At 40.3% G+C, this 25,932-nt stretch overlaps 1 protein-coding gene across 2 annotated transcripts in view; it reads right to left on the minus strand.

The window, feature by feature from the left end:
- Positions 1-5,179: 5,179 nt before the first annotated feature.
- The window catches only part of CAMSAP2 (calmodulin regulated spectrin associated protein family member 2), a 60,882-nt gene continuing 40,129 nt past the window's right edge, over positions 5,180-25,932 (minus strand). For both annotated transcript variants that reach the window (XM_072127895.1, XM_072127896.1), the window contains 12 exons: positions 21,972-22,111; positions 19,414-19,504; positions 18,817-18,889; positions 17,949-17,983; positions 17,585-17,654; positions 14,047-16,222; positions 13,621-13,757; positions 12,638-12,861; positions 11,986-12,058; positions 10,726-10,850; positions 10,222-10,340; positions 5,180-9,873 (listed from right to left, as the gene is read on the minus strand). In XM_072127895.1, the coding sequence (XP_071983996.1) occupies positions 9,568-9,873; positions 10,222-10,340; positions 10,726-10,850; positions 11,986-12,058; positions 12,638-12,861; positions 13,621-13,757; positions 14,047-16,222; positions 17,585-17,654; positions 17,949-17,983; positions 18,817-18,889; positions 19,414-19,504; positions 21,972-22,111 (3,569 nt within the window). In that variant the 3' untranslated portion in view covers positions 5,180-9,567. The remainder of the gene's footprint in view (positions 9,874-10,221; positions 10,341-10,725; positions 10,851-11,985; positions 12,059-12,637; positions 12,862-13,620; positions 13,758-14,046; positions 16,223-17,584; positions 17,655-17,948; positions 17,984-18,816; positions 18,890-19,413; positions 19,505-21,971; positions 22,112-25,932) is intronic.

The raw sequence follows: 25,932 nt of genomic DNA on the forward strand, positions 1-25,932 counted from the left end.
TCAATGCGACAATTTAAGCAGTAACTTATTACTCCCTGCTCTTTGAGAGGTTTAAATTGTATAGGCACCTGAGGACACCAATACAGTAGAAAGAAGGAGAAGAAGTTGTGATTATCATTGTAGCTTCCTTCCAGGGTCTTGGGCTGCCTGGGACCACAAGAGGCCTTGAGTCCTGTCTGGCGAACTCTACGCTGTGGTGATTGCACAGGTGCCCATAGAGAGGGCTCTGAGTGCCACCTCTGGCACCCGTGCCATAGGTTCGCCACCACTGCTATAGGGATTAACAGAGGTGGATCCAGGAGAGTGGGGAAGGGATATGGGTGCGGGTAGGGAATGTTTAGTATGGATAGATGAGATATTTTTGTAGTTTTGGCATTGCATACATTGCAGTATTTCTGTACCGGTATAATTATGTGGGGAAAAAAAACAAAAAGAGGTTAAAAAAAAAAAAAAGAAGTGTGTTTACATGGCTACCAGCATTTTTCTTTATCATCAGGCAACAACTTGCCTTATTTTTTTAATTCTAAAGACTATACATAGTCATTGAAGGTAAATTATCTGCTGAAACTATATTTGTTGTATTCCAATTACAGAGCTGGGGCCACCAGATTCGGCAACCACAAGGGTGCATGATGTACAGGCCCAGAACTGCGCTGCAGAATACCATAAAGAACGTGTATGCTTCCAGGCCAATCCATATCTCATAAAGGTGGTGCTACACTGTAATATATCCTCCATTCTATTGTACAGTTTCATCAATTAACTTATCCTTTCACTCTAATAACAATCACATATATTAATTAATGCAATTTGAACAACCTCTTCTTGGCAATTGTGAAATTTTTTGGTTTTTATGTAAAATAGATAGGACACTGGTCTGATAGGTACAGTATAAACAATCTTTTTAAAGGACATCTACCACCAGGATGAAGGATTGTAAACCAAGCACACTAAGGTACTGGGGTGTGCCCCCTCTGACAGGATCCACTCCTCTCTTAGCTTCTTATGCCCTGGTTTTTGGAGAAAAAAAGCTTCAAAATATATGCAAATGAGCCTGACATGTATGTAGCCCGGAGCCCCTCAGGTTCATTTGCATAATTTTAACCCCTTCCAGTCGCAGCCCTTTTTTATTTTGCATTTTCATTTTTCACTCCCCACCTTCAAAAATCTAGAACTTTTTTATTTTTCCATGTACAGAGCTGTGTGATGGCTTGTTTTCTGCATAACAAATTGCACTTCATTGGGATATTTAATATTCCATGCTGTGTACTGGGAAAAAAATCCATATGCAGTGAAATTGTTGAAAAAAACCGCATTTGCGCCGTTTTCTTATGGGCTTGGATTTTACGGATTTCACTGTGCACCACAAATGACATGTCTACTATATTCTTTGGTCGGTACGATTACGGGCATACAAGTAACGCCGAACGTGCAAATTCTTGTTTTTACTTAAGGCCCATTTTAAAATTAAAATTCTGCGAGTATGTCTATTAACCCCTTAAGGACGGAGTCATTTTACAGCTTAAGGCTCAGCCCCATTTTTTGGATTTGGACTTGCGTCGCTTTATATGGTTATAACTTTTGAAAACTATTACTTATCAAAGCGATTCTGAGATTGTTATTTCCCCACATGTTGTACTTCATTTTAGTGGTAAATGTTGGCTGATGAGTTTTGCGTTTATTTTCCAAAAAAAGAAAAAATTATGAATTTTTTGAAAAATTTCACTTTTTTGAAATTCGAAATCATTACATTTTCAGGCAGATAGATTTACCACCTAAATAAGTTGCTGAATAACATTTCCCATGTGTCTACTTTACATTTTCATAATTTTTGATATGTCTGGATAATTTATTTTGATGTCGCACGGCTTACAAATTGAATAGCATTTTCAGAATTTACTCTTTTGCAGATAAATACTGTTTTGAATGAAATTTTACATATTTAGCATCAAAACCTCCTATATAATCATTTTCAAATCTGCACCCCTCAAACTATCAGAAACAGCTTTTAGGAAAATTGTTAACCCCTTGAGATCTTCATAGTAATTGAATCAAAATGGAGGTGAAATTTAGGTCAAATTGTGCCGGTTATACGTTCAGTTAGAACTAAAATTGCCACATTTCCAAAAGATAAAAAGAGAAAACCCAACATACAATTTGTTCTGCAATTCCTCCCAAGTACAGACCCCCCCCCCCCCACACACGTGGACGTTGCTTATTTTATGGGTGCACAGCGAGGTGCAGAAGGGAAGGAGCACCCTGCAGCTGCCAGGATTTTAGTTTTCTCATTGCCCCCTTTTGTAGGCTATAAAATTTTAGCTTTTCCGTTATTGGGGCCATGTGATGTCATTTTTTGGGGGGATGAGATGCTTTTTCCCGTGTTGCCATTTTGGGGTTGGTATCACCTATTTTTGAAAATTTAGGAACTCGTTTTTGAGGGGAGGAGTAGAAAAGCATCAATTCTGTACTGGATTTTTTACTTTTTTTTTTTTTCGTGTTCACCGTTTAACCTAATAATCATGTTATCTTTATTCTATGGGTTGATACGATTACGGGGATACCAGACTTGAATATATTTTCTTACATGTTACTAAATTTGTCAAATAAAACCCTAATGTGGGGAAAAAATCTATCATTTTTGCATTGCCGTCTTCCAAGTGGCATAACATTTTTACTTTTTTGGCTACGAAGGTGGTTGATGGCTAGTTTTTTGCAGGACATGTTGTACCTGGCACCAGTATCATTCTGGAGTACATATGTTTTTTTGATCACTTTTTATTACATTTTTTTGTAAGATTGAATAGGTAAAAATGATCATTTCTGGCGGGTTTTCAACAGTTTTTTTTTTTTTTAACGGCGTTCATCGTACGGGTTAAATAATTATTTACTTTAGGCGATGTATACGCTTCAGATCGGACCCCAGCACTTCCATAGCAGAGATCAGCGCCCCCTAAAACGGTGGGGGGTGATCGTGGGGGAAAGAACCCCCAGAGGCACGTTAGATGCCGCGGTCGGACTGACCGCAGCATTTAATGGGTTACACACCTGCGATCGGAGCCCACACCGATCGCGGGTGTTACACTGGGGTGCCGGCTATATGTTACAGCTGGCACCCTGTGTTTCCCGATGCCGGTTCGGCTCAGATCCAGAGCCAAGCCGGCATCAGCTCCGTGGTGAATATATCCGCCACGGAGCGCTAAGGGGTTAAAAAGAGTTTTTAATAGTGAAAACCCTGTTGTACTATTTGCGTTTGTCCCCTATTGGTGCCATGTGGAATTGAACGGTACGATAGTGGAACAGTGTGGTTTCTGAGCCGGAAGACCGGAGACCTGCACTACAATCCGCCTAGAACCGCGAGACCAAACAAGCAAATCCACCTGCTCGAACGCTGCACCGTAGGAATGAGCACGCAGGAAGTTTTTTACCTCCACTCGGGTTTACGGTCTTGGAGATGGAAAGGTACTGTCCCCTTTGACTGCTTTATATATTTACAGCATCTTTAAAGGACATAGATGCAGAAAAAAAAAAAACTTTGTATACAACTTTATACCAAATTTGTATAGCTTTTATAATGTTTTCATACATTTACAAAAAAAAAAAAAGCTGTGGGTGCTTTAATTTTTTGTGAATTTTGATGACGTTTTCAATGTTACCATTTTTAGGACTGTACAACCTTTTGATCACTTTTTATAAAATTTTTAATATTTTTCAAAATGGCAAAAAAGTGGCACTTCTAACTACGGGGGCCATTTTCTAAACGTCGGGAATAACCATTATTATATTTTGATAGGTTGGACATTTTGGCACACAGCGATACCTAAAAGGTTTGTAATTTTTACTGTTTATTTATATTTATATATCAGTTTTAGTGTACAAGCACGCAAGGAGATGATCGGAGACTAAGAAGTGGAGGCGATGTATACGCTTCAGGTAATTCTTAAAACGATGTATTTTTTATTTGAAACGCGTAGCAGTATACAATCTCAAACAGATTTTCCTCGGGCATAAAAACATACAAATTGCACATTGTTATGAATGGGTTAAAATGAGACAGCCTCGGGTCTCCGTATGACCCGAGGCTGTCATAGCAACTAACCCCCCCCCCCCCCAAATGAGCTCACAGGGGGTGGCGATCGAATCCAAAATGGCGGCGCCCACGTTCCACCAGGATTTTAATGCCTCTGGCAGCTTTTCTTTACGTGCTTAACATCCGCAATTGATGCCAGCACCTACCGTGGGTGTTACCGGTGGGCTCAGCCCCCTCTTTCCTCCTGCTCTGCACCATACTCCCAGTAAGTATCTGAAGATTCGATCCTTTACTAGGGCTGACCTCCCTGTCAAAAAAGTGGTATTGCTAGACAAGTTGTGTACAACTGATGCAAAAACAAGTTCCAATTTTGGTTCATGCCATGATCACACATTTCCGATGACTTCCACCAGAAAATTGGTGCAACCTATATCTAAAATCTACAAAGTTACTAGTTGGTGCAGAATTTAATTCTGGCACACTGGACCTCTCAAGTTACAGCCGAAGGACCGAGCCTCCAAATTCAAATGCATTTCGCACCACCTTATTATTTTTAAGGTCAGTAGATGAAGAATTACCTAAAAGGCTGCACGGAGGCTCAGTGGTTAGCATTACAACCCTGCAGCGCTGGGGACCTGAATTCAAGTCCCAGGGTCAACATCTGCAAAGAGTTTGTATGTTCTCTCCATGTTTGTGTGGGTTTTCTCTGGCTCCTCCAGTTTCCGCTCACATTCCAAAAAATACTGGCAGGTTGATTAGATTGTGAGGCCCATTAAAGGACAGTAACCGATTTGGTAAGCTCTGTGCAGGGCTGTGTAATCTGTGTGCGCTATATAAAGACTAATATATTTATTTAAGGCTAAGAATACAGAGCGAGGGTCCCGGCATGGTCTCTCATTCTCACTCCTTTCTGGTCCATTTGTTGGCATGTTCTGTAACCGCACCAGGTTTTGCCACTGTGAAGTGACCTGTAATGTAAGTTTAATGTTATCAGTAAGTGTTACCCTTTTTGCTGGTTCTGTCCAGTGATATTTTTGCAATCAGATCTGCAGGCAGCATGTTATAGAGCAGAAGCTGAGAGGCATCCATCTACCATCGTGCATGCAGAAAGCGGTCAATTGGCAATAGTTAGGCAAATAGTTTGTCAAAATTAGGCAATTACACAATTTTATTTGGAACCAATCCACAGACCAGAAATAAAATGCCCCTTGAACACAATGCAGTGAAGAGATCTTTTATTTTCTATTGCTTGCAGTGATGACAAGGCAAGCAAAATGTGCAGGTTTCCTCTTACCCATCACATATATGTACATACACACCAATATACATAGTATCTACACAATTGTTTAGATCTCATGTACATGCAAACAATATGACACAGATTCATGTTAATGAAACACGTCCTTGTGAACATTCATACAAAATGTCAGTCATCTAAAGGTTTTGGATGCCATTGGAGATGTTGAAACATCAGTCATATAATTTGTGTTACACCATAAAACATTCCATAAACGGTACTCTCTCTTTAAGGAAATGTGCAGGTTTCTACTTTTTGCAGCGCTATGGCTACCTAAGAGTTAAAACTGGATACCCAATACTGTATGTGCAGTGTGCGACAGAAGAACGACATACAAATGATCCTGAATCACTGCAGAAAGATAAAATGTGTTAAAAAGAGAAAAATTACGTTTTTGTTAAAAAAAAAATGATAATACTGCATAAATAGCTATGGCAGTGAGATATAAAAGTAATAATACTCACAAAAAGAAAACATAAGAAAAGAAACTTTAATACATTAAAAGACAGTTTTATACTTAGAATATATAATGACGTTTAGGGCAGTATAAATTAAAAGGGAATGTAACATAACAGCACTTGCATGATATGCTCACATACAAGTTACCCCTAACGCCACAGTATGACCTAGTTCAGGGCCTGATATTTTGGGGGATGATGATATAAATGTACGCAGCTCATCCATATATTGTGCTGTTGGCAGACAAGGGGTCACACTGGTACCTTTAAGACTGCAGTATTCTTGCATTCATGAATATTGGGAGGCAAGATACAAACTGCAATGGGCACCAGCTACCAGCCATTTTTCATTACAGATTTCTAAAACCTATAGCTTTTTGCCTGCCAATACAGCCATACGAGGGCTTGCTTTATGTGGTCTGAGTAAGACGTTAAACGGCATAATTTAGTGTTCCATATAATGTACTGAAAAAAGTTTAGAACATTATTACGATTTAGCCAGTTAATAAAAATTAAAATTAAGATCCCTTACAAAATTCTGACACGAATTGCAATGATTGAGGGCTTGACTTTTGTGGTTCTTTATATTGGTACTATTTTAACCCTTACTGTGCTAGCAAATCATGTAAAATAGCCTTGTATTTGGTACAGTATAACTACTTCATCCAGACTTTGCCTGGACCCCTGGGGACTACAGTTATTTCCGCAGCAGGCGCCGGTTCTAGAATGAAGTTCTGCTCCCACTGCATGGTCTATAAAGATTGCAGTGACATCCAAAACAATGGTCATTTTTATCAACCACAAATTGTATAGAGGCATCTGTCTGTGTCCAGCTAGCTCTACAAACAGTACTCGTCACCTCTCTATTTTTCTTATGTTTCCCAGTTCATATCATTAAAAAATGTAATGGTCCTAAGTAGACACTGGGAGTGTCCTATAACAGAGATTAGGAGCAAAACAAACGATGATAAATCTTTAACACTGATCTGTGTAGGTGCTGGACTTCGGTTTTATATATGTTTTGCCATTCCATCATTTAATTACCCCTAACTTGGATGTAGATATAAAGTAAAAATATAGGATAAGAATAACAAAAATGTGGTATTAGTAAAGTGTTACAGAAAAGGGTGAAGAAGAGTTTCTTTACCAGATAAATAATAATGGTTAACATTTCATCTGGGGAACTGTAAAGCCAGAAGCTCTTTCTAGTGTTGTAAAGAGGTATCAGAGAGGCAGCCATGGGATAGAGGGGGTTAATACCAGCTAGATAATTTATTTTCTCCCCTTTCCTTTTATTCTGACTGCTTAAAGAGGTGTTCCCATCACAGCGAATTAATACTGAAATGAAAGTTTTATACAATGAAAAGTTTTATACAAATTTCCAATACAGTTTCTGTATCAATTCCTCATTATTTTCTAGATCTCTGCTTGCTGTCATAGTATAGGAAGCTTCTATGTTTTCTTCTTCCAGCTCTGATTATTGTACGGTCATGTGGCTGCGCATCTGTGTTACCATGGACAGATTTCTATCCACTGGAAGTAAACATAGAAGCCGCCTACAGAATGACAGCAAGCAGAGATCTAGAAAGTGTCGAGGAATTGATACAGAAAATATATTGGAAAATTGTATAACTTTTCATTATATAAACAATAACATTTATTTACCTAAATGGGAATACCCCTTTAAGGCTGCCTTCACACAAAGGGTGGAGCCTGTGGAAACAGGCCTGATCCTATGTACTATGCACCATATACATTGTATTATACAGAAATATGGACTTTGCATCTGCCGGATGAACTTCACAGCTGGCACTATTTTAACTGTTACCTGTGCATACAGGTGGACCGAAAAGCGAATTATACTAATGGCTGCGTGCCTAGAGGTATAACCAGCAGAAGGAGAAAGATTGTGATTCCTGCTGTATATAGATCTAGAAACTGTCCTCAGATCAGGAGACTGAACAGGAAAGAACAGGACCCAGGAAATTCTGCAAGTGTGTTTTATCTAGTTCTACAGTGCCAAGCATCACAACGGGGGGATCTTTTAGCTTATGGTTCATGACTTTAGTGTGGAGTTCTATAGATGCTGAAGGACAGGCTGAATTATTGATGAAAGTATCACCCCCTCCCTAACAACACAGTAACAAAAGGCCTGAATTTCGGAGGCAGGTAATGAATTCTCCCTCCCCAGCAACATACCTGGTAAACATTAAGGAAAAAAATTGTAATGTATGATGATACATTGCAATTTTTCACTACTACCCCATTTCCTATACCTTGGTCCGTAGATACATGTCCTTTTTTTTTTTCGCTTTTTGGTAACAGTGTAAATAAACTAAATTACATTCTGCTGGTCTTTGACCATCTCTGTTCAGTAAAAAAAAAATTTAAATTAATGTACAACCCATCCTCCCGACATACCTACTTATATATATAACAAAATAGATATTAGAGTGAAAAACACTATTCAAAATGTAATGACCATATGGTTTATCTTTGCATTTAGCTTTAAAAAAACTGTTAATTCTCACATGATATGAAATACTTTACACCAAATCTCATAAAAACAACCATTCTCATCCTCGAAATGGATAATAATAATAAAAGACACCCACAGCCACGCTTACCTTTCATCCTGGAAAGTGCATGCAACTAGAGAGACAGGATGCACGGCCCCGTCTGCAGCATCTTAGTGTTATACCCTATCGTCTTGTAACACTGCTTACGTTGGCACTCGATTCACCTTGCTGGCTCTTGTACATTCCTAGTGTAATATTCATCATGTAATATAAATGCAGGGCTCTTCACACCGGGGACATCCTAGACGTGTCCACTCAGCGGATGGTCTCAATAAATATAACCAAGCAAAATCCTGCGTCAGGAGATCCAGACAGCATTGAACTGCTAAGACCAGTTTTAGCCCGTATATAAAGGATCTAGCACTAACCCCAACGACAATCAATCTCAGTTATTTTTTAGATCACGCTAAATAAAATACAAAATGAAAACAGTAAAAAAAAACTAATAAACTAAGCACAGACACAGTCACTCTCCATGAGGTGATAAGAGGAGACATGGACCGAGCATTGTATAACAAGCACGCTGCACGCTAGGAATGTCAGACTGGAGAGAATTCTCAAATACGCCATTTCCTTGTCATACCTGGAGACATAAATATAAAGCAAGTAATGCTGTCATCCCAATTCATGCTTACTGGCTTGCATTTTTGAGGTAAGCTGTCTTAGCCCACAATCCTCTCACTGCCCGAGAGCTTGGAAATACTTAGTAAAGTATATAGTGCCACCCTTCCTGGCAGTGATACCAACGGACATTTTACGCCCTTATCCCAATATAGAATAGACAAAAAAATTCCTAAATTTATCCTTGAACTCAACATCATCTTGCAAACACGCAAATGCAGAATAAAAAAAACAAAAAAACAACAACAATATATAAGGCAAGAGATGTCGAGTAATACCACTCACCTAACATGGACAAACGTCAGTGCTTCAGTGTCATACCGCACATGCCCCATGAAGAAAGCATACAGCTTACCCTCCCAATTAAGTGAGTCAAAAACATTTTGTGATAAATAACCCCCCTCCCTTGCACCCCTTTGCATTGCCCACCCTAACCCACCCATAGTCAATCCTGTCCTACATTCCAGTTGTGTGTAAAGACAGCAGGAGGAAGTGTCTGTGTTCACTCAATACAAGTCTCACCGGCAACCAGTAATTGCCCTCTCCATAAAACATCCGGAGGCTCAATGTTTTGGCCAGCCACCGCTATGCTTTGGAAGAAAGAAGTTTTTTGGGGGTCATAGGTCTCTTAGCTTGCCATAGGTGGCTGTGAATGGTCACAGCGTCAACACTGGCAGACATAGTTTTCGCTGGGATTTGACTGAACTGTTTGCGATCAGAGTTATATTTGTAGAGACCGTCAATCATTTTACGCGATATGGAACGCGGTCCGATGCCTGCCAGCTTGGTTATCTCTTCCGTTTCCGGGTAGTAAGTATATATAGAACGGAACTGACATCCCGAGTCGCGGAACAGGATCAGGAAGTTGTTGGCATTCGATTTCTCCATCTCCTGGGAAAGAAGAGTAGAAAATTTGAATATATTTTAATTGAGCTTTCCACCACTATAATATTTACTATTCAAGTTTTTCACACACAGATAAGAAGATTGCAAATTATTTATTCAAACGTACTGGGCATAAATTCATAAACTCATATTGCAGATTCAAGGGAAGCAAAAAAAAAAAACAACAAACACACACAACACAAAAGTGTTGGAAACAAAATTTGGCTTCAAATATGTCTGAAGAAATCCCTCGATCAAGGTCCCAGTAAGAAATAAATAAAACTCCCAAACCATTTTATTGCCCCTCCCCCTGATAAGATCTTATCACATGACAATTACATTTTTAGCACTGACCTCCAGAATCTTGTTCTTCTGCCCTTCATTCACTTTACCAGCCAGGCAACAATGGGATATAGCGTTCTGGATAATGTACTTGTTAGATTTAGCACTTGGTTCCTTGTACAACTTTGGTCCTGTAAATAAAAAGTAGCAAGACTGAAGAAACTATATATGCACTGATATGTAAGATAGTAAGATAGAGAATAGCTTATAATATATAGAATGCTTCATGATATATCATATCACTCACATAAGCCTTTGTGCCAAGGTTAACTCACTCTCAATCCAGACTGCATATAAAGCTACGGGTAGGTGTTTGGAGTTTCGTAGGATACCCATGAAAAATCAGCAACATAAAACCTCCATGCAGATTTTACCTTTCATCAAATTTAGACCCAGAACTGCAGGTAAGGTGTTCTATACTACACACAGGGCACAAAATATAGCTCAATATATCCATCCTTTCACCAACGCTGAACATATGCAAGGCTGGAGACTCCTAGTGTAGCGGCCACTAACCTGTGTACTCCGTAGCGGAGGCCACTGAAGATGTAGTGGAAGCATTTTCCCAGTCTTTTTCCCCATTACGACTTCCAGAACGGCCAGGAGACAGAAACCCTTCTACCGACTCAGACCTAAAAGGGCTGTCAAACAATGCAAAGGGAGGGGAAAAAGATTAGAATTTCCATTTACAAGTCAAAAATTAAAGCTACTGACCACAACAAAAGGTACTGAGCAAACCTCTGATGTCCATGGTAGAGTGCTGGAAAACCCTAATAACCTGTGGATAGGAATATTAATTCCTTCTCAAACCCTCAACATTGCAACAATCTAAAATATGTAATGTTCTAAAAAATCCCCTCAAATTGAAGTTAATTTATTTATTTATTAAATAGAAAAAAAAAATTGCATCCAAAGTAGTCTCTATGAAAAATGTTATTTGTTTCAGATCTCCGTTTAGAAAACAAGGCACCATACTCTTTCAAAGCCAATCTGGCATCAACCCGTAAGAAGCTGAGAAGCGAAAACCCTAGATGTGATTGCTGTATATACTCGAGTATAAGCCGACTCGGTTATAAGCCGAGGTACCTACTTTTACCGCTAAAAACTGGGAAAACCTATTGACTTGAGTATAAGCCAAGGGTTTCAACAGGTGCCAGCACCAGGCCCGCGACAGCTCCGTGGGCACGGCTCGGTCAGCGCACTCTGTGATGTCAGCAGCGGCTGATATCACAGTTGTGCACCAGCTGGGCTGTGCACACGAAGCTGTCGTGGACCTGTGGCCAGCATGAAAACAGAAGAGGCGCAGCCACGGAGCTGTCGCGGACCTGTGGCATGAAGATGAATAGGAGCTGCCCAGGCAGTCGGAATGGTGAGTAGTTTCTTTTTTTGTATAACCGAGTATGAGCCGAGTTGGGAATTCTCAGCACAAAAATTGTGCTGAAAAACTGGGCTTACACTTGAGTATATACGGTACTCTAAAATAAGATTTTATGGGCTAAATTTGCAAACAGGCTACACTATGTTTCCTAATTATCCTCTATGCAGCATTGAAAGAGTATGTTCCGTGTGCGGACGAGTGGAACGAACGGAGGTGGCTTGTTTCTAAATGGAGACCTGAAACGAATAACAATTCTCATAGAGAGCACTGAAATTTTTATTTAATATTTAAAAATACAAAATATAACATTATAGAACATAACAGAAAGCAAATGTAGGGACCATTATTTGTATTTTGGACCATAACATTTTTTTAATTTGGTTAGGAAAGGTTATCACCTTGGAGTTCTTTTCCCAGAATTCACACTTTCATTGTCACCCGTGTTCAGCGAGGCCAGGGAAAAGCTGGAAGCTAAAGAAAAGCAATCCAAAAAAGACACCCATGTTACAGCAAAACAAGTCTGGTAGAATTGGGATTCAGTAAAGAAAAATAATAAATCACAAAACTTTCAGTTCTATTGCTCTTAATTAGCTGAGTTTTTGGTTCCAAGTCCATAAAAACACTCTAGGATTGTAGAAAAACCTACCCATGAACATAAGCAATTATCAGAGTGATTTGCATATTGTTAACGCTTATGCAGTCATTGTCTTTCCAAGAACTATAAGTAGTACTAATTTTACCCTCCAAACACTTATTTTCCTTTACTGACATAATAATGGCTAAAAAGTGATCTCCAGAAAACAGGAAGTTTCAGATTATTATTAGGATTAGTGGTCAATAAGAGAACATCGGAGTCTTATTAAATAGTTACAAGAATTATTTTTAAACAAATACCATGGACAATGGTAATTTTCTGAGGACACATCACCAGATGCTGAAGCTTACAAGGGCACAGCTACTTCGGACTGTCCCCATTAATGGAAAGTAATTTATATTAAATATATTTTATTTATATTTATATATTTATACATTATATGTTCTGTATTATACCTGGTGGTGCACCAGTAGGTGTTCGGGGCAATTCCACGTTGTGGTCTCTGTGGATGGATTTAGGCCTGGTCTTCTTTGCTCTGTTCAGTGTAACCCGAGGTTTAATAACAGAATCCATGTCTTCCATTAACTTCAGCTGTTTCCTGCGCAGGTATTCTTGTTTGATAAACTCGCGTCTCGCCTTCTCATCTTCTTTCTTGCTACGTTCCTCTTCCGACTTTCGTCTGTATGAATGCAGATAATACGCATTGGCATCCTATATCCTCATAAAGATTATCAGATGTTCATGTCCATTTTTGATACTTTTGCATTTACCAAATTACCCTTTTTTACAATTAAAGCTTTTCTGATTTTGCTGTACAAACCCTTAGTAATTTGAGACCACTAGCTGTGTCCTGTAGGTCCTCGAGTTGATGAATTTAGTGTCACAGTCTTCCTGTAACGTTCTATCACCTTACATTCCTTCCTCAATGCTACACACAGAAGCCTTGGAGTAAATGCACATGCACTTTGTAAATAAGAAACTAATACCACTGAAAAATTGAAATCAGTAAATGCTATAGCTTTCTTCACTGCTCATGCTGTGGGTATTGTGTGACTGCGCAGTGAAACCAGATGTAATGCCTTGCACTCTGTGCATGCGCTGGAGGTTCATGCAGACCCCTCTTGATGGAATGGACCGCTGCCAACTTTATTTTCTCTCCAGTGCAGCAATGGGCAGAGGTGAGCAGAATATATTTGGTGTGCTAAACCCCAGCAGTGTAAGTACTTCTATGCCCCTGGCACACTGACCATGTACTGCAAGTACACTATAAAGGTCATGTGCCATTGTTCACATCCGTTTTCATGACTTGGTGAACTCCACACAAACTCTGACGAGAAGAGCCAATGCCATCTTTTACTGTCTACGCATGAACGGCATGTGCTTCTATTCATCAGGTGAATAACACTTCCTCACTCTGTTCTTAGGCACATTAACTAACCTGGCTTCTTCCTTCTTGTGTTCCAGCTCCGTCTCTTGCTCCATCTTCTTCTGCTGATTTTCACGTTCTCTCCTTAGTCTCTTCTCCAGAAGAGCAGCTCGCTTTGCCGCCATATCATTCTCTTCTTGGCGATCATCCTGCAGCAAGGTAACGCATAATTGTAAAAAATTATTAGTAAATTGCTAATTATGGTGTCTCTGCAAATAATAAACATTTTACACAAGTTATAATTTAATCGGGTATTATACATTAAACGGATTTCAGAGATCAAGAGGGTCTGTGTAATTCATGAATATTGCTAGTCCTCTAGATCTAAAAATATTTTATTCCTATGAAAGGAAGTGTTTCCAGGACCTATAGGCACTGAATGCACATATGAAAAGTATTACAAGGTAAAATATTAATAAAACAACAAAAAATACAAACCTTGAAGAAGAAGCCGCAACAGACTTTCTGGTCCTCAGCGATCAGTTCTTTCTCAGCTTCTGCTTCAATGTTTTCAGACTCCGGCGGCTGAAGCTTTGAAAGCGGGACTTCGATAAGGCTGCCATTTTTAGCGGTGGCAAAGCTCCTCTGGCTGAACACTTCATCATTGGGTGTCACACACACAGTTTCTATTATAGGCTGAGACAACACCTCAGACACTGTTGATTCAATGGGTTTTTTCTCCACTTCCACAACCTTCTCAGTGGGATGAGAAGATTTATACGATTCAACTTTGTCAAAGCCCTCATTCCCTGGAGTCTCACTATTTAAACATTCGCCCATAATAGATGCATCTTTAGCTTCTTCATCCTGACTTACAGGTTTTCTATCATCTCCAAAGTAAACAAAAGATCTTGTTTGTGTCTGGCTTGGTGAGAACCTTCGTAGGCGCGGAAGGCTATCGACAGATTGTGGAGGAGTCAAAGTGCGATTCAAAGGAGTTATCTTAAGCTCATTGGGGCGAGGTATCCTTTGGGCTTTTACAGGAAAAGATGATGTTTTTTTGAGGGAGCTTTGAGGAGATCTGTGAGCTTGTCGTGGAGATTCCAAAGTGAAGCAAGGAATGGGGGACCATGTTACAGAAGGCTTGGTAGCTGGTTTTGTCTCCTTCTGGGGTAGTTTTTGTGGTGAGGGTTGTGGTGGAGAGATAACCCACGCTTGCTTCTCTCTCATCTGCATTAACATGTCCTGTTGTAATGCCAATCTTTGCATTTCCTGCTGCAGAAAATTCAGAGAGGAATTTAGTTTTTCAATAGACTTGGTGTACTCTCCTACATCGACTTCAGTCATGTTTTCTTCACTTGGGCTTGTGAGACTCCAAGATTTTTCAGTATCTACAGGTGTTGTAGGAGACTTAAGCCATCTGGATGATATTTGATCGCGGTTTATTTTTAGGGATGGGATGCCAGTAGCTAAAGGTCGCAGTCCCCTTTCAGCAGAGGCTTCTTGATGGGCTTTTTCATTTTCTAAAGACGCAGCTTCTTCTTGTAGGGGAGAGATTCCATCTCCCTTCTTTTTAACAACCGTTAGAAACGCGGTTCTCCCCATTTTCTGCCGTTGACGTGTAAACGCTGCCTCTACCTTCTTTTTCTGCGCCTCGATAGCTCTCCGTTTTTCTTCCAATTTCATTCTCAGCTGCACCACCTCAGAAGCCAAGAGCTGTGTTGTGTCTTTGCTTTGTGGAAGGGAGTTGACTTCTTGGATTTGGCCAAGTGCAACCACTTGAGGAATATTTAGTTCTGAACCTTCAGGGGTAGTTTTCTGGGAACTACTTCCACTGCTCCTACCATCTCCATGATTAAGTTTTCTGAATTTCTGTTCTGCAAAACTCGTCATTTTAATACCAGAACTTGAAGAAGCTGTACTGCCAGCTTGTGATTTGCCGCTAACAGAGCTAGGACAAGGACTGACCGATTCCCTAACATTATTTATGTGAATGCCATAATCCTGCTGTAACTTTAGATGGTCTTCTAAGTCAGAATCTAGACTAACAGTGTAGTCCTTCAAAGAGGAGTCCTCATCCATCGTTTCTGGAATGTCTTCCGATTGTACATGTATTCCAGTGTCCACCTCTGTGTTGTCAGTAACGGGGCTCTGGGATCCTTTTTTATCTAGAATATCTAAATTAGTCTCTGTAAGACATAGAGGTAATACACCAATGTTTATATCAGCGTTATGAAGAAAGAAGCCATTGTTTATTTGATCGCTAATGATAGGAGTAGTCTTCTCTGGGTTGTGAATGATTTCAAGGGCTTCCTCAATACTTGGAGCATCTATCTGAGCGTCCAGTTCATCTGCAGCTATCCTATTCTCATGGGGGCCATTGGGCTGTCTGTTGAGATCACCATCATCAGAGTCCCATTTGTTGCTGGTAGGTGACAAGTCATCATAGTTCTGTGGTACATGCGTCCATTCTTCATTGATGCTATCCGATTGCCCTTGTCCATTGATGGGTTGGAAGGAAAGGTTTTTCCTGATGTGTTTTGGGACACGAGTCAGGTTCAGAGAGAAGCCTTCAGTACTAACAGATCTCCGGATTGGTCTGCTTGGGGTTGTCACTCTGATTCCATCTTCTTTATCAAACGAAATGTCAAAAGATACACCATGCATTGATGACCTAAGGAGGGAAAATGAGGGAAAAGTTTAAGACATGGGCAACTATATATACACATACATACATGATAAATTATAATATATATATATATATATATATATATATATATATATTTATTCATAGAACAATTTGTGTAACTTTTTGCATGCCCACAATTATCCATAGGCTAGGCTCTGACCAGGCTCAGCATTACACAAAGAAATTTTGGAATCATATGTCTCCTTGTGCTGTCACTCAAGGCACAGCATCCACCGAAGTGGATCTAAGCCGAGCCTGCAGTTAGAGCACATGACCACCGCTCTGCTTTATGCCGGGACACCCTTGTAATTGGAGCATGAGTCGACTGTCCACCCTCAGATACTGACAACCTATCCTGAGGACAAGTAAAAACAATACCAAAGGTCAACAACGTCCTCAACTGGCATCTCTTCAGTGAAACAATGCAAAAACGTCTGCAAGTATTGGAAATGCAGACTCATCGGGGCAGATTTATCAAGCTGTCTGAAAGTCAGAATATTTCTAGTTGCCCATGGCAACCAATCACAGCTCAGCTTTCATTTTATCAGTGGCTTATGAATATTTTAAAGGGGAGCTGTGATTGGTTGCCACGGGCAACTAGAAATATTCTGCCTTTCAGACAGCTTGATAAATCTGCCCCATCATATCCTGTATCCTGACATTTTAATTGGAATATATGTAAATCACATTTATTTGATTTGTTATCAAAAAATGTGAGTGGCATGGAACAGTTACAATGAATGTCAAGAATGGCATAAATCCTTAAAACTATGCACTTTCTACAAATTAGAAGGTTCTTCAGAATAGTCAATTAGAGGAAAACCTTTCATCTATTGAATCATTTATGTCCTATTAGAATGTGCATTTTAATATCTACATTATTTCTATGTTCTAAACTGAATGTTTACTCAATGTATATATTCTAAATCCTGCATTACTTTTTATATAGTGTGTGGGCTGCCCAAGCAGTGATCAGCACTATTTGGGTGGTGCCCATGCCGCCTGGGTACAGCAATCATATTTAACCACATAGGGGTTAACAGGGGTATTTTTAGGTCGTTCCCAATCGCAAATTGGACAAATTGTTTCAGTTCTGGTCCCGAGATACCCTGAAGTAGTTAAAGGGATTATCCAAATAATGTCCCTCTCTCCCTTTCCCCTTCATTGCAGCCCAGTGATGGTAAGGATCATACAAAACAGAATCTCATGATTCAGCCATTGACTGGATGAAGTGATCACACCTGGGTTGATAGCAGGAGATCTAGCACTGGTTACACATAAAGAAAAGTATTTGGGACATGATTATTATTATTGATAACCCCCTTAACAATTGCCAACTTAACTCACCGTTTTTCTTTAGGCCAAGTCCCAACCTGTCCATCCACATAGGACATTGAAGATGATCTCCGAATAACAGCTGAAATAAAAACAGTTAATAGAAGAGATTTCATTATTTAGATTTCCATCAATAATTTGCTTTTCAGGGAGTAATTTGTTCACCAAGTCATGGAAAACACGGCTCTTAGTTTTAAAATTTTGAACAAATAAATGTAACGTCACCATAACATGACTTTCAAGGTTCAATAACTTACAATACACATTACAATACACATTAGAAGGTCCTTACAATACACATTAGAAGGTGTAGACAATACTAGATCATATATAATGAGAATTTCCATCACCAATCCTAATAGTGAGAAAAACTTACCTGGGCCAGGCGACGTTGGCTCATCTTGTGGGGTTCTACAAGATAAATTACAATACATTTACTAATGTCACTATTCCTTAATGAATTTCTACAAACCAAATATTATGGCAATAAAAAAAGGTCATTAGTAGTAAAGGACTGGTCTATGGTTATATTTTGTGCAGTTTGTCATGTAAAGGAAGTCTTCATATATCAGACCTGGGACAGTAAAGTAACCCTTTGGCTACATTCCCACTGCCGTGAGCCTGCCGCACCGTAGTACAGCGGGCACACGGCAGTGCGGGGAGAGGAGGAGGAGGTGAGCGCAGCTCACCCCCGGCCCTCTCCATAGTGATGTGTGGCCGCGGCGCCGTAATACGGGAAAAGATGGGACATGTCCTATCTTTTCCCGGGCTATGGAGCGGTACGGTGCCGCACGTGTGCTGCACCGTACCGCTCCCGTAGGGCGCCGCGAGCCCATAGAAGTGTATGGGGGACGTATATACGTCCCCCATACTGTAGTGTGAATGCAGCCTTTATTCAATTTTCTCACAAATACGTTCTCAGGATTATAATGCTGATAACTGATGGCAAAATGCATTAAGTACTATGTATAGTCAGTGGCATTTGTCACCAGGGCTGGCACAGTATTACCGCTATTGGCACCGTAACAGGGCATTACATACTAAACATTATCAATGGTTCCAGGTCTGTACCCTACGAGTGTCAAATTTATTACACAGACCACAAACGCTGAACCATAACCATTACTGCTTCTACAAGTCACTTCCCTAGTAATGGGCAGATGACCTAACCATTCACCAGCTATGGTGTGCCCACACCACCGCCTCTGTGTGACCACACCACCATATTAGTAATGTCAATTTACCTTGGATTTGAAGAACTTCCTAATGTATGCCTCCTGTTAAAACGTGATGATTTAGAAGAGGACTTTGTGGGTCCTGAAAGCAAAATGCACAAAGAAAAAAATATATTATACATAAAATATAGTGCAGCTGAACAAAAAAAGCGACAGGATGAGTAAAAGAAGCGCTAAACTGCTGCAAAAGTAATAAGATCCTATGTGCTACTAGAACAGAAAACCGTTATTGAAACAAGAGTTCCTAGTGATCATGAGAATAAGGGGGCCCAATCTAGGCCAAAAGAATGAAGAATGATGATGTCTGACCAGTGCTCCATTTATTCTAAGTATTCAACAGGAACTTACAGGCCCCTGGTCTTGGGATTGGGGGCTGTACCCTTCTCCTGTGCATAGGGGATAAAAGTAATAACTGGCATAACCCCTTTATAAATACATCAATGTGAAAGCCCTAACCTCCTGAAGAATTGATAATTTCCTGCACTATATTTTACACAATCTTCTTTTCAGAAAGCTGAATTTATAGGGGTCTCCTACAACGACTACTTCTAATTACTTGGAAAATGCAATGAATATAATCTAGTGCTTAATCCGCTGAAACCTTACCTTGAGTATCAACCACCCTTGGCTGTACAAATGAGGGTTTTACCACTTCAAACCACCAGAAAAGTTCTGCCATAAATACCAAATAATTTGCCTGAAAAGATAAATAAAAATATGAGACATCAATGATATAAAAAGGATAAAAAAAACCCATCTAATTCAGCTCCATAAATCAAACAGGACTGCATCCAGGAGGTGGGAGGGCTGCAGGAGGGTTTTGTGTGAAACTCCTCAATACAATGGACTCATCTTAAAGGAAATCTACCATCAAAATCAAGCATAGATAAACCTGGTACACTTTGCCTCAGTCACTGTGCCTGTGCAAATCTCCTTATATTTGTTATCCATGGCCTCCTTTCTAAAATCAACCTTTATAATTATTCTAATGAGCCGAGGGGTTCTGGCGGGTGTTTCCTGAGCCCCTCAGTGTTGTAGCTTCACAGGCTGTTACAATCAGCAGAGTAGGTCTCCTCCCCCCAGCAGAGGGGCTAAACATGTTCTGCTCACGAGAACAGCCTGTGAAGCTGCAACACCCCTGGAGCGCTCCAGGCTCAACAGCATAATTTCAAAAGTTGATTTTAGAAGGAAGGAGGCCATGAATAACAAATATAATAGATTACCACAGTCACGGTGTCTGGATCTGTAAGTAAGTGCCCATGGTTTATTATGCTGGATATTCAGGGTAAATTTTCACAGGAAATCTTTTTATAATTGCTAAAAAATTATGCATCATTGTGTGTGATAATGACGTCCGGTTTTTATTCTTCGTGCCTACATGGCTCTGCAAGAGGTCGTTCCTGGAGCAATAGAAGAGTAGTTTACCTTGTTTAATATTTACTGTATTTTTTGGACTAGGACACACTTTTAAGCAAGAAAAAAAACCTTGCTAAAAAATATGTCTGCATTGTATAGTCCAAAGGTTAGGAGGGTCCACCAACGCAGCAAAAGACTAACGTGGCCAAGCTCTGAAATTTTGGAGCCTATGACACATAAAATTTTTGTTGAAACAGTTTATTCTGGTAACCACAAATGTAATTTTTAGCTGGTGACAGGTTCCAATAGCCTATGTCAGTGATGGCGAACCTTTTAGAGACCAAGTGCCCAAACTGCAACCCAACCCCACTTATTTATCGCAAAGTGCCAACACAGCAATTCGGGCAGTAACTTATCCCAATCTTCTTGCTCCTTGTTGTAACACAACTTTCAATGTTACTTAGGAAATCAATATCATTGACAGAAGGTAAAATTTGGATTTCCATTGGAGCTTCCCTTGACAACCAAGAGCAGTAGCTCCAATGATAATCTGACCCCGTTCACACCTTCTCTTCCTGCAGTCTCAGGTAGATCCGGATGCTTCATTTTAAAATAACGCTAAACTTGTCACATCTTGGGCTTCCTGGACCTGCAGGAGGATCCCTAAATCTCTTGTCTGGTGAATTCTGTCTTGGGGCAATATTCTGAGTGCCCACTGACAGAGCTCAGAGTGCCACCTCTGGCCTATGTTATTGCGATTTGTCAGCTTTTCTGTACCGTATAATAACTCACATCATCTGGTTTCCTGCCAGCAGCATGTGAGGAGTTCTTGGGGAAGTCAGTCAGTCCCCTCTCCTCCGGCGGAGTACATGAAGAATGCATGAGGAGACACACGCTGCAGCTGCCCCTCCCCAGGTGCTCACCACACGCTGCAGCTGCCCCTCCCCAGGTGCTCACCACACGCTGCAGCTGCCCCTCCCCAGGTGCTCACCACACGCTGCAGCTGCCCCTCCCCAGGTGCTCACCACACGCTGCAGCTGCCCCTCCCCAGGTACTCACCGCATGCTGCAGGTAGGGGAGTCAGTAATGTAAACCAATCTACTGAAATGATTCACAATGCTGACAAAGTCATTTTAAAAATCAGCATAGCAAAGGTTATTGGAACCAGTCACCAGCTAAATAGGAGACAGGTTCCCTTTAATGCATTTTGTTAATTACACTGTGCCTATCTGGGATGAAAAATTATCCTTCCAAAATTTATTAAACATTTACATCTTATTTTTAAACCGTTTAGTGGAGGGGCAGATAACATAACAATAGGGCATTAATTTTTAGATGGCCTTCGTGGTTTTATCTTAGCACACTTTTTTTTAACAGACACAAAAGAGTGGCCCAACTTTTTTCTGTGAAATGAAAAAAAGGACAGCAATGGAAACAATTTCTCTAATAACGCATAATAAATGAGATGAAAACATCCCACTGTTTCTGCATGTTGTAATATATACGTTGAAGGATTCCATGTTCAATTCTCTGCAAAATCCATCAGATTGGCTCCCAGGAGATGGGCAGGTGAGCTGGCTTGTATGCTGAGCCATCAGATAGGGATTTAACAGAGAACAGACTCCAAGCACAAATATTACACACTATAAAAGGAAACAGAATGCTGGAAAATGTTTAAACCCAAAGAAACAAATGTAAAAATAACTTTCAAGCTTTATCCTGAACCATAATACAAATCCAGAGCTGCTACTTTATTCTCCCGCCTCTACTGGAGCATCCTAGAAAATGCCATAAAACACGGAACCAACCTTGATAGAGGACGATGCGTAGAGCATATCTTCCAAGCTAAAATGACAACATCCATTCAGGTACTCTTGGCAGAATTCCTGAATTAACTGAAGGTTATAGAGGCTGTCGGCAAGGGACATTGACTCCTTGAAGCAGATATCTACAAAAAAATGAATAAAAGTCAACAAAATATAATAACCAAGTAATAACTGTTGTAGATAAACATATAGGGGAATCGGTGGCCAGATCAATATTCTGATCTAAATCACGATGGAAACATCCTCTTAATTCCATGATATGACAAAGCCCCTAGAAGGTCTTTGAATTAGATAAATACTATGGATGGTATGCATTCAGTGTTTATATGGGGCACCAGCGATGGCACGGGTTGGCAATATCCCCTTATCATGGAGGAGGGTGTATAGAAACAAGAGCCATTGTCCCATAGGTATGAAGCATAGACTTGGGGTACATTCAAACAAATGTATGAGGGACTTGTATCCAGCTGCAAATTTGAGGCTGGATATACCTTCCCCATAGGCTTCTATGGCGACACGAATGCTCAACGTTCCGAGCCGCGACAAAAATAAATAAATAAATAAGAGCATGCATCTGTGTGAATGTACCTGTATTCAACACAATATTATATATACCATTTATTTTTCACCTGTGGATCGACATAAAATGAAGATTAGGAAAGATGACAGATGTAGACGTACGGTACATGTGTGCTACACCGTACTGCTCCTGTAGGGCACCATGCGCCCATCGCCGTGTATGGGGGATGTATATATGCCGTATATACACCCCCCTCACACATTTGTGTGAATGCAGCCTTTATCAGATTAGAGATCATACTGACAGTTTGGGTAGCAATCTTGGGTGGCGTGGTCTAGCCAAAACACTCCTGGCAATGTTTCCAAATAATGATTCCAAATTTTGTTAGCTGCACATGGCTGCTACTAGACATCTTTATAAATAAGAGGGCACGTTTATTAGGGCTTATGAGGCAGTTTTCTAGTGTACAAGCCCAGGTAGGAATGGCTGCCCTTTCCCCTCTTACGCCACCTCCACATTAAGCATCATAAGCTGGCAGCTGAGTGGGCCGGCATGTGGCGTTCCTTCCACAGGCCTGGGCACTGTCTATGGCCTGTGCCCTCCACTGCCCGCCTAGTTTTATCAGGAGGCTGGAGCCTCCCAATGAATCCGCCAGGTACTGGGGGGCACCATATGATAAATGTGCAAGAAGGACTTCATTTTTCATACACTGCTTTTGCGTTTTAGCCTACTTTATGTTAAATGATCCTGTGCAATAGTCGTTTCTCATCTGATTCTGAATGTACTTAAAGCAGCAGATGCTTGTTGTGTCCTAATTTGTAAAACCACAGGATTAAAAGATAGTGTCATTTGTCTCATCACAGTATAAGCGAAGTGTTAATATTGCTTCATCATCTCTAAACTCAACAGACATAGATAGCATCTTTTCTGTTAACTCATGTTTAAGGGGAGTCTGAACTATCAACAAAATAATAAAATACATCTACAGTGAAGCAGAACAATGTTCAAAATGTCACTAACTAGCTTGAAACTTTTTTGTATCATTAGTTTGCTTAACAGAACCATGTTGAACCTGTCTGTATGGGATTATAGCATATTAGTTTATTGCCAAGTGTGTAATTGTCTAATGGTAAACCAAAGCTTAAGTCCTAAGTCATAAAGGCAGCTTAAGAATTGTAAATAGTCACCGGGTAATAAAGCTGAAGATCCAAGCATATCATGGAAAGTGGAAATAATGCCACTGACCTTAACGAGGATCTGTCACCTCTCCCGACGTGTCTAGTAGTAGACACCTGTACCATCCATCAAATACAAATTCTGCAACCGTTTTAATTTTTAGAACTCTACACCAAACCATCTCTCCATTAATGAACCACTGGCAGGTGTGTTGGGTCCAATGCTGGACATACACTTATAGACACACCTTTTGACAAGCAGAAGGAACAACACAACTGAAAGTTTTAAAGGGAACCTGTGAAGCAAACTAACCCAGACTTCATTAAAAACTATGATTAAAAAGCATTGCCCTTAACCCTAAATGGTACCTTTCCATGGCTGCAACGCTAAAACATCAGTTTGTAAATTTATAATTTACCTGATGTTAGCCATTCCTTCTAATTGAGTCACACATTAAATGCCCAATTCAAGTAAAATTTAAAAAGTCATGATATCCTGACGTTCTGCTACATCTGCAATGTCTACCTCATGTATGTATCTGATCACATGAAAGCACAGCAGCCTCCATGGAAGATGGGGAGGAGTACAAATCCATGGAGGCATACTGCGATATCTGTGATCAGATATATGCATGGTGTTTAGTTAGCTAATGATAGGAAAATAAAAGGACCAGTGCTGGTCATTTAACATGCTAAGAAGTCGCATGGGACATGGAAAAGAGTAGCTGGGAGGGGCCGGCTGAGCAGGATGTGCATTCTCCGATGCCAGGGAATAGAACATAAAGTTGATTTATTTGGAAGTAAGGGAACCAATTTTTAGCTAAAAGAAGAGTGTCAGCTAATAGGGCTCTATAGGAACCTGCACTTGAAAAATGTGGTGACAGGTTCTTTTAAGAAGAAATTCTCCAAAAATACTATGAACAAGGTAGCAGTACAAACATTGTAGTTGAGCATGATTAATTGTCATTCATTCTGAAGTGGGGAGAATTTGCCAGTAAGAAACACGAATGACTGAAAGGTTTATGTGCTCAAGATAAAACACATTTATCAAATGGAAATAGATTGTTATGAAATTGGAAAGAACTGTTCTGGCACTATATCCTCTGATTAAAAATTAAAACGACTGTTATAAAAAACCTGCAAGTTTATAAAACACAGCGGTCACAGCCTGGTGGAATGAGCAAGTTTCTGTCATTTCCAAACCTTGGGCGTTTATGACAATCTGCTGCTAGACAGATGTGACATGGATTGACATGATCTGTCAGTCTGTAATACAGAAATATTGCGCATACTACATAAATGGTGTAGTAAGCCCTGTATATATCTCAAGAAACACCTTGTGACTACTGTCGAGTGAGAATCTGCAGGTTACTGACACACAAAGAAAGAATGGCACATGTTCAGTACATGAAAACTCCAACAATAAATGGACCTGCAGCTAAGCACAAGTTCTTTAAAGGACACCGGTCATCAGGTATTTCACCTCTACCTGCTGGAGCAGCTCACAAGGATCCCAGCCTTTATCTAGTCAGTTCATAAATTTGATTCTATAATAATTAATGTATTATGTAAATGAGGCTGGGCACGTGGCAAAAGGCAGTGATGTCATCCCTGTTACCCCTCCCCTCTCCTCCGCCTGGTGTGGCCACCAGCAGGCACATAGAGGAGCCAGCACCATAAGTGTTACATCATTATACAGGCTGTTAGTCATGTGTATAGGAGTATCTCATACACACACAGGCTGCAGGGAGGGGGAGGTGGCTGCCAGCAGAAGGAAGCACATGGAGGAGCCATTATACCATTATACCTCCTCATTATATAGGCTGTCAGTCAAGCACTGGGGGTGTGGCTGTGCCTCCCTCTCATGAATAAGCTGGACAGCTGAATATAATAATGACTCATTAGACATCTCTTAGGTCATTTTAGGACCTCATTGCTTACAGGACGTAGAGGGGCAATGCTTTCTAATGGAAGTTTATGTAATATATAAATATATATAGTTTTGGGGGTTAATTTGCCTGACAGGGTCTCTTTAACATAACATTTCGACGTATGATATATACCAATGACTCCCAGGCACCAACCACAAAGAAATCCATAAGGAAATTATGTGTAGAGTAACTCTCCCACCGGCACTGTAGCCCCTTCATGATAAAATGAGGATTCTGGGGTCTTTCCCGCTAATCAGTCATTATTGTGTCATCACTTGCTTATGTGGTAAATCCCCAATGATATAATACAGTTAAAG

The sequence above is a fragment of the Engystomops pustulosus genome, chromosome 10 (genome assembly GCF_040894005.1).
Source record: "Engystomops pustulosus chromosome 10, aEngPut4.maternal, whole genome shotgun sequence".
NCBI classification, from domain to species: Eukaryota; Metazoa; Chordata; class Amphibia; order Anura; family Leptodactylidae; genus Engystomops; species Engystomops pustulosus.